We start from the raw sequence: 10,090 nt of genomic DNA, 5'->3' as shown, positions 1-10,090 counted from the left end.
TAAACTATGTCCAGATTTAATTTAACATATCCCTGCTATAATTATTTATTCAAAAATGTAAAAAAAAAAAAAAAAAAATTAAATAGTGATAATTTAGGTCCTCCATAGTTTTAATTTATTGGTCTAGCTAAGCTAACTAGCTGTTTGTGTCGACCAAACCATTAGGTAATAGTTGATGTAGTTTTATTATTATTATTATTATTATTATTATCCATCCATCCATCCATTTTCTGTTCACCCTTTGTCCCTAATGGGGTCGGGAGGGTTGCTGGTGCCTATCTCCAGCTACGTTCCGGGCGAGGGGCGGGGTCACCCTGACAGGTCGCCAGTCTGTCGCAGGGCAACACAGAGACATACAGGACAAACAACCATGCACACAACACTCACACCTAGGGAGAATTTAAAGAGACCAATTAACCTGACAGTCATGTTTTTGGACTGTGGGAGGAAGCCGGAGTACCCGGAGAGAACCCACGCATGCACAGGGAGAACATGCAAACTCCATGCAGAAAGACCCCAGCCGGGAATCGAACCCAGGACCTGGAAGGCAACAGTGCTACCAACTGCGCCACTGTGCAGCCAATATTATTATTATTATTATTATTATTATTATTATTATTATTATTATTATTATTATTATTATTATTATTATGATGATGATGTGCTGTTGTGCTTTGTCATGTGCTGTTGTGCTTTGTCAGGGTTGGTACAGCTCGGGAGGAGGAGCCTTGTTACGTCCTCAGCCTTCAATCACACGCCAAAGCGGTTCCTCGCGCTTCCACACTCTTTACCACGCGCGGCTGGAGCACAGAGAGAGACGATGCCGCTGGAGGACTGACCACCGCCGGCTCCCTTTCTGCCCGGTGCCGCCTCGTGTTCCGAGCAGACACTTCGCTGCGGAGCTGCATAGAAATGAGCCTAATGGCAGGTTGAATGAGAGCGGCCGCCGTGCTTCTCTGAAAGGAGGCGAGGAGGGGGAGGGGGACGCTCGGCCGCCTTGTAAGAGGATAAAGAAAGGACGAAAAGGGAAAGCGAGCTATTTTTAAGGCGGACTGTTTCGGTGACGCCATGAGCAGCGGAGCGGACGAGAGCTCGGTGCGGGTTGCCCTGAGGTAAGGAGGCAGAGGAGAGGACCCTCCTCTGGAGAGATGCTCATCTGTCACACCTGCTAGGATCCGCACTATTCCTGCTTCAGCATCCCACTATGTGGACACTGCACCCTAACCTGGATTTACACCTCTAAATCCATTTGTATTCAATTCAAAGTGCTTTATTTTACAGTTAGCATCATAAATCATAGCTTATCTGCATTACGAAGATCCTAGTGTATTTTAATATGGAGCTACTCCTTTTCAGTTTTGGCCTGTGGAGTGGATTTATGAATGAAAATCTTAGGTGCTGGGGGATTAGGCCCATGCAGGTTGTCTCTTGTGCTCGGATTAGATTGTAATATGAGGATGGAGGATCATCCAGTGCTTTTGATCGCCTCAAATAGATCAGACCACTCAGCAGTGGTCCCTGGATCTACTTGATCTGTTTCTTTGTTTTCAGGCTTTTTTCTATTGTGTATTCCTACAGTGTTTGTGGTTATGTTTTGATCTACTGGCGGTGCGCTTCCCCCCCGATCTGACCTTTGCCCCTTATTTGCTTGTCACTGACAGCAGACTCAACTAAATCCTACCTATGCTTATCTGTAAAAAAATAAAAATAACATAAAGAAATGACATGACCTCCCCGAATGCGAGTTTGTCTGCAAACATGGGTGTGTTTGTGTTTTGGAAAAGACGAGCTGCAACGTCATGTGATCTGAGTGGAAGAGAGAGGACAAAAGCTGCTCCCTCTCATGTTTCTCGTCCCCAGCTTCGCTTGCCTTTTCTCGTTATTTTGCATTCAGACTTTGACCCAGAGCCATGTTTGCTAAGCCAACTCGGTTTACAAGCCGGCCTCGCTCTCTCTCGCTCTCTCTCTTTCTCCGTCTTAGATAATAAATAATCCATAATAAGCAACCTGATTTCATCAGTGCAAGACAACCTTCAAAAGCAAGAACCCTTTTACTAGCTTAAGGTTGTGACAATTTTCCTTGTGAAAATAACTTATTTCAGTGACTCTTGCTATTGTGTGACTGTGTACTCAAACAAGCTTCTCGCAGCATCACAAAATAGACTGCTGAACATGTTTATTTATGTAATTTGCATCATTTGAATTTTAATCTTTCTAGTTTTTATTGGGATTTTATGTTTTAGTTCAACAAAAACTACCACATACAGTAATTCTCAAGTGTGAATCTCAATGTCACTGGACGGAGATCATCTGTCATCACAAATTTTGAAGTCTCGTCTCAGACTCTCAATTTCATAAGCTTCTGACTTTAACTAGACCATTCTGACACAGGAATATGTAGCTGCAGCTATGTGTGTTGCCTCTAGCAGTTTTTTTTGTTGTGGTTCAAGTTTAGCCTCCTCTGATCAGTTCATGTAAACGAATATAATTCATCGCAATGACATTTGTTGCAAAGTGACTCAGTGAGTAATTGTAAGGCGATTTAAAGACTCAAAGCCAGTATGATCTTGTCTGAGGTCAGCAGTGTCTGAAAATGCTTTGTCATTGAGCTAAACACACACTCGCATACACACGCACCCCCCCCCCCCCCCCCCCCCCCCCCTCCACACACACACACACAAGGTAATCCACTTCCTGGTATCCTGACCTAACCCTATAACGGTACGGAGATGGATCACCGCAGCTTCATAATAACACACTAGACTGCAGAAACCAATCCAACATTTTTGATTAATCGAAAGAAAAATAAAAAAATGATAGATACGATAAAAGATAGGAACGTTTTGTAAGCTCTGTGAGAATACCACAACAGGCTAACAAAAAAAATGCTAAAGTTTGCATCTGTTTTGCAGCTTCACACCAATACGAAGTTTATAGAGTCTATACTTCATGTTGTTAATTAGTACAAGACATACAGTACTTAGACTGAGATAAGGAAATTCTAAAAGCTAAATTAGATGATGCTATTCCCACCACGCTTTAGCATCTCAGCCACAATCACAGTGGTTCCCAAAGTGTGGGGCGCGTCCCCTCGGCAGGACGTGGGAAGCTGTATGGATGAATGAAAAAAAAACCCAAACAGTTAAGCAAACGTGTTTTACTGTAAATATGGTATGTAGTGTGTCTTGTTGCAGCCTGAAGTGTGAAATAAACTTCAGTGGAGTTTGAAAACAAAATATGTGTATAGGTTTATGCATACACAATCAACTGTGTGTGCCCAGTTGATTTTTATTTTCCTTTTTTGGGGGGATTTTATTGTAATCCATAGGGGGGCCCAGAAAATCTCTGGGAACCACTGCACTATCAGATGTAGGCATTCAGCTCACTTAATAAATGATTGATGTACAGATTGTGAATGTATGATGCTTAATATATTATTAATGTATATTAGAACTATATTATTCCACCGAATATTGTACCTCAGTTGTAATATTACAGAACCTGATATTACAATGACAGCAGTCCTAATTGAAATAAATGGAAACCCATTTTAATGTAGTCAAAAAGAGATTAGGCAAAATGTAAATTTATTTTTATTTAACTTTCATATTTTACATAAACATCAAATCATCAAATTTGCAGTTCATTCACTCCCCACAACTCAAATAGTGCAAGCAAAGCATGTGCCCCCCAATGATGACATCACTTCCCATATATGGTAGGGCTGAGGGTTTCTGACATTGGCCTAATAAAAAATTGTGTTAAAATGTTTTTAAAAATGTTGCTCCTCAGACAAACTTATCAGATTTTGACACAGTGCAGCCTACACCTGTCCTGTGTCAGGAGATTAAAATGTCTTAAAACATTTTTTAAAAATTGGTTTCTGAGGAGATGACGAGACAAAACTAGGGCTGCACCAATACCAAAATTTGGGCCGATATCGATATCCGATATTTATATTTGTGTTATGGCCAATATTTACCAATATTATGTATATTTCAACACGGTTTTGACACCTTTTGGTCAATAAAAAATGACTAATATCGGCCGATACCAATGTAGGTGCTGATATATTGTGCATCACTGGACAAACTCATATGGACTTTCAATGGATTCTCTCTTTAGCATCGTATAGCTACTACTGACCTGAGTTAATGTTAGGTATAGCCATAATCTGTGTTTAAGACTGTTGAGACACACTGGCAATATCTGTCAGCAGATGCATTAATACATTTTGGAATGGTGCTTTCATAGTTATTTAGATTATTATTATGTTGTTTCTTCTGCTTAATAGTTAAATCAACACAGATGGAGACTGATGACAAACAGTTTGGTGTCATAACAAAGAAAATCAAATGTAAATACAGTAACGTGTGTTTCTTAAATTTGTAAGACCTCGAAAAGAACATGTCATCCTTTAAATTGACGACGTTGTCATTTGCATTCAGCGCCTAATAAATCACTCATCTCATTCCTCTGTAAGCCCCGAACCTCACCTCCACGTCGGTGTTTTCACCACAGCTAATCGTCATGGACACATTCTAATTATTCCAAACCTTTGTAGCTAGTGAATCTGGTCTTCTTTGCCATATGGAGTCGGTCGGGCTCAGCTAGCAGGCCGCTTGCGTATACCTGCCTCAACTTGCACGACTAATGCCATCTTTTAACAAGTTCCGTAATCCGCCATCCCAACAAGACCACGGTGATGAATCGCTTTATTGTCCTTTTTTTGTTTGTTTCAGGTGTGATAACGGACAAAAGGAGAGGGCAACATTGTACACAAAGGGAAGGCCCCAAATTTTGATTTATTAGTGGAAAAATGATCCCTCGTCATGTGTCCTGACAATAGTATTAATGCTTAAATCCTATTGGGAATCTCAATTGTAGCATTTCTTCTGCCTATCTTGATGACAGAGAACAATTATGTTGCTATGTTACACCTACCTTACTTCACTGTCTCTGATAGTAACTCCCCCTTTTCAACTTTAGGTGTTTTGCTACTTACGTATTTGTGTCTATCTTTTGTTTTACTGTTAGACACACCTCTCTTTTATTTAGTTAAATATTGGAAAGAGGCAAATAGTGGCGAGATGAGGCTTTTGAAATCAAAACTTACCTGTTATCAAGTAGATTATATCAGTAACCTTAAGTAATCTCTACGTGGCACAATAATGGCACTTTATCATATTGTCAAATGTATTGATGTTAATTGATATCTGGAGTCAACAGTAGATTGACATTAAACTGTTATTTTTTTAGGGGTTCAAACATTATTATTAAGAATTTATCACGATAACACTAAACACGAATTTTATTAGAATAATGTGTTTCCACTTGCTCTGAATTTAAAACTAGTTCTTAAAAAAAAGTATAGACCTATTAATTTTATCGACAGGATTATGTGTAAATGAGACAAGCATGCAAAGTGCAACAAATTGACCAAATATACCTTGACTATTATTTGTGCTAGCTGTTGTTAGCTGCTAGCTGCTGTTAGCATTGTACAATGACTAGGTTTAAAGCAACTTCTATAACAGGTTCAAAGCAAACGTCTGTAACCAGCAAAATATATATATATATATATATTTTCAAGATGAGATTTTAAACCAGGAAGGGAAAAAATGTTTGTTTATATGACACAATCTGTAAAGTTGTGGTATGAAGAAGGTGCACTTGTCGAGTCTAGAGTTTGAATATTTTGATACACTCTTTATCAAGTACAACACAAATACCCTGGATTCACACAAATAATAAGAACCTAGAGCTTAACGAATGGGAAGCATTGGCCAGAACTTTTGTTTTTACTCCTCGTCTGGAAGAAATCCCTCTTCAAACGTGACATTTTTATGAAGAAGAAAGACCTCTTGGCTCTGGCAAAACAGCCGCATGTGCACATGCATGTTCTTTGCACACATGCACAATCTGCTGTTCGTCCAGGCAAATCCATCCTAAATATTCATGAAGGAAGTCAAGCGAACTGAGACACAAAAGCAAAGCAAGCAGCAAGCCAGCTGCCAGCTGATGCCATGTGATATTCCCCCCTCAGAGACATTCGATAACAAAGGTTAATTTATTATGGATTCCACTTATAATTAGAAGACTTTGTGGTAGGCTTTAGAAATTCATCATTTTTTAAATACTGCTTTCTTCATCTCTAATTGAGCCTTGCATTCCTATATTATAGCTATCCTGTTATCTCTGTCTTTCTAAGCATTTTCTGCATTTGAGTTCTTCTCACACACATGAGTCATGATTAGGTCACGCTGCCCTTGTGAGAGAAATGTTTTCCATGAAGCTACAAAGAGTGCTGGAGGCCAAACAATGTATGCGTCCTTTGTCGCTGCCAATCCAGGGATCATCCACCACGCTATCCTTGCTCCTCCACCTCTCTCTCCTTCCTGCTGGGTGACCTTTAGCCAAAGAACCACTCAGTGCTCTGACAATGGAATGGGTCCTGTCAAAGTCGCTGGTGTGCTCAGTGAAGGGACAGCGGTCAGTCACCACACCAAAGGAAACCAAAAGACGGCCTCAGCGGAAATAAATCTCCCTCTTTTTCTTCCCGGGTTTTCCACTCCATTTTGCGTCATTCCCAGATTCCCTCTGTGACTGCCATTTCCAGATCAACTCTGGAGTTCATAGTCTTCTTGAGTGACGGTGAAACACTCCCAAACAGTGTTGACGAGATGTTAAATTATGTCTAATTTCACTTGCTTGTCCATAATTCTGATGCTTCTATACTAGCCTACTCTACCCAGCTGAAAAGCGCTTCTGCAAAGAACTTGTTTCAGCTTGAGTGATCCAATGAACTGGTCCTTGATGTCAAGACCAGCAGCAGGACAATAGAGACTGTTACTGAGATGCACTCCCACAGGATTGTGGCCAGTTACAGCACTTAACATCTCTGGATTTATGTCTTTCTGGTTTCCCTTCTTCTCCCTCCAAGGCAGCCATCAGACTTTAGTCTTTAAAAAAACTCATTACACAAGCCAGCCTAGTCCATAACCATAAGAATAAAAATACATGAGCGCCTGCTGGCTAAATGACACATATGCTTTTTCCTATATGTGGTTGTTACGTAAGCGAGCTTCCCTTAAGAGATTCGTCAGGCAATCTCCGGCTATTATGGTATGAGCGATGGGTGGGTTTTATTGGTCTCTGCTCTGTTCTTGACCAATTTTCCCAATAATGAGTCTAGTTTCTCAGGTACTGGAGTGCAAACGTAGCCTTACTGCCTTACTGTTCGCATCGCCATTGACAGGATGATTTGATGTCTTCATCTCCAAATGAGCCTTGCTTTCTTACCCCTCTACCTGCCGCTGTGGTACATAAACTACAGTCCATCTTTAAAGACTAATATCCATTCCTATATATTGATCATGATGCTTTCTGAAGGTCTTCAGCTCCCTAGTTGTTTAGAACAAAACACTAGTGTTTGTGCTCTCTGCTTGAACTAAGAGCCAAACCCAATTTAGGTAAATGCCACACTACTTAGACTGCATGTTGTAGTCTGAGTTCAACATTGAGCAGTTGACATATAATGAGATAGAGCTCCAGTTATTCAATAATAGGGTTGTATTACAAACACGTTTATTTGCCAAATTGTGCCTGATTTATGGCCTTATAAACATTGGGCTATGATGATGTCAGGTGCTGATGTGCTTGTAAGTTTTTTTTCGGAGCCTCTGAAGGAACAGTCTTGTTTTCTGCTGCCTTTTGGGCTCAGATGTACCTTTCTATTTCTGGCCAGGCTTTCTGTGTCGTCAGCTGGACACAAACTGGAGCGTAAACAAAATCTTCAGGGTTAGGTTGCAGAGGCCCTGAATCAGGACTCAAAGCTCTCATTCTTGCTAACGTTGGTGATAGGCGATCCCAAGGGGAATGGCTGCAAGTCTAGGGAATTGATGGTATGGATTGTTGTCAATAGAAACTGCTGTCAGCAAGCAAACTGATGGTGCGTTATTCAAGATGGATGACATCAGCGGTCAGGTGGCAGTTGGCTGATTTCCATTTTTCCCTTAACCCCTAATCTGTACTTATCAAGAAGGAGCAAACAAATGACTTCATAAGTGATTTATAGATTCATAAGCTTAAAGCTTCCAAGTTTGATCATGTAGGACGTATAATGATATCATACAGTTGAAACCAGATATCTACATACACAGAATAAAAAGACACATGCACCCAAAAAGATTGTTCCAAGTCTTTAAGCGACAATTATCCCTAGTACTGAACAACTGTATGTTGACTTAGGAGTTTGAAGAAAGTTACAAAATAAATCGTTAATAGAAAGGTGCATTTAGAAGTAGAAGTCATTTTTGGTAATTCTGAGGGTGCATTCACACCAGCCCTGTTTGGTGCGCTTTAATCGAACATAAATCGGAATATTATGTATATTTATGTACACACCTTTCTTTCATGTTCCTGCTGCGTAATTTTCTTGTTATCTCAAGCTGTGGTGTAAATGAGGTGCAGTCAAATCTGCCTTGACTGATGCACAGGTATAATTTGGAATTAACTTGTTTATTTTACAGCTTATTAAAACAGCTTAAAAGAGGCTTTGTAAAATCTATGTAAAGCCAAATCGACCATAAAAAGGTGGCGTCAGTTTGTGCTTATATTGAAAACTTTTACCACAGAGAAACTGCCACTAGAGTGCTGAAAAGGAGAAAGAAGTTGCGCAAGTTAGAACCGGCTGTTTTCCAAAACAAACGCAGAGAAGACAAAGGGTATGGAAAATGGAGCAGAAGCAGAGCGGACTGGGTTTTGTAGAGGTCAAGTAATATGATTATTTCTTTTGGCTAGCGCCCTTTCAACATAATCTACACATCAACCGTCTCTCAGGCTCATATAATGAAATATCTTTTTAACATTTACATTTTCTCCTCTTATGGACCTCCGCAAAACTTTGACAATCATAACCAATCCCAAAAGAACCCATACATACACATGCCTGACCAATAAGCATGTGACACAACTTTGTGATCTGACCTGTCACAGTCACAAGTTTTGCTGGACGATGAATTGTCCCAGAGGTTATTGCGATAGACGATAATATTGTTTTGAGACCAATTTCAAGTAATATAGTGGCAGTGCCATAATAATGCAAGACCGCATTCTTAAAGATCAAAACATTTTAAATTCTGATGAACATTTAACACTGGATGCGGAAGACATTTTAAGTATCCAAAATAAATTAACAAAACAACAGAAACAGCTAAATAGAATGAATTATAACGACTCTGGAATCAAAATTGACCTTCAAAAACAGGGGCTAGTTGAGACCAAAGCACCAGACTGAAGACTTTTGTCACCCAGCTTTTGGTAGAAAGACAGAAATAAACAATGGAAATGGAAATGATTGAGTCTGTTTTAATTTATCATGCGATTAATTGACTTCTTTCTTATTGCGACAGGCGTATTTGGATTGTCTCCAGTCATTCCTACTGCATGTAGTCGCCTCCGTTCTAGGTTCACCTTCGATTTAGCCTCGTTTTATTAGATGGCGCGCAGAGATTCTTGATGTTGTCGGGTGTCTTTTTGTTTTTGTCTTTGTTGTGATGAAAACAACCACTCAGATCGGGCGTGTATTCCTGGTAGAATGATCCTCGTTCCTGTGGTTTCCTTTGTGTAACCGCTCTTTTTCTTTCTGCAAACATATCTTTATTCTGAAAGTAAAAAAAAAATAGTGTTGCTATGGTTTCAGTGCAGACTCGGCTTAAACAATAACTCTTTGATTTATTACTGTCACTGCGAGCAGCAGCCATGAGTACCACCGTTATTATTCTGGATTAAAGTCCTGTGTTGAGTTTTTGGGAAGGTGGCCAAAAGGGGATTATTGTACATTCAACCCTGTAATGCCTTAAATCAGTCAACTAAATCACCGCCTGCTCAGATCACCTGAGCCTTCTGGCTGTAATGCTACAGTCAATTTCACTGGGGACAATGTGGCTTAATGAGCCCTTTTGAACACGTTTGCCTGTGATCTGAAGTGTTGGAGGTAAAGCAACTGAACGTTTTTCCTCTACAGAGACCACCACAGTTAAACCACAAAAATGATTGCACTTTGGGAGTGGCAAAGTGCTAAACTGAT

At 40.1% G+C, this 10,090-nt stretch overlaps 1 protein-coding gene across 3 annotated transcripts in view; it reads left to right on the top strand.

Moving 5' to 3' along the window:
* Positions 1 to 742: 742 nt before the first annotated feature.
* The window catches only part of LOC116736775 (kinesin-like protein KIF21A), a 32,496-nt gene continuing 23,148 nt past the window's right edge, over positions 743 to 10,090 (top strand). For 2 of the 3 annotated variants that reach the window (XM_032589523.1, XM_032589522.1), the window contains exon 1: positions 744 to 1,112. In XM_032589523.1, the coding sequence (XP_032445414.1) occupies positions 1,069 to 1,112 (44 nt within the window). In that variant the 5' untranslated portion in view covers positions 744 to 1,068. Of the gene's footprint in view, positions 1,113 to 10,090 lie in introns of all 3 variants that reach the window. The other variant, XM_032589521.1, reaches the window with a different exon arrangement.

The sequence above is a fragment of the Xiphophorus hellerii genome, chromosome 17 (genome assembly GCF_003331165.1).
Source record: "Xiphophorus hellerii strain 12219 chromosome 17, Xiphophorus_hellerii-4.1, whole genome shotgun sequence".
In the NCBI taxonomy this organism is placed as follows: domain Eukaryota; kingdom Metazoa; phylum Chordata; class Actinopteri; order Cyprinodontiformes; family Poeciliidae; genus Xiphophorus; species Xiphophorus hellerii.
This window is presented reverse-complemented; position numbering and strand designations above follow the sequence as displayed.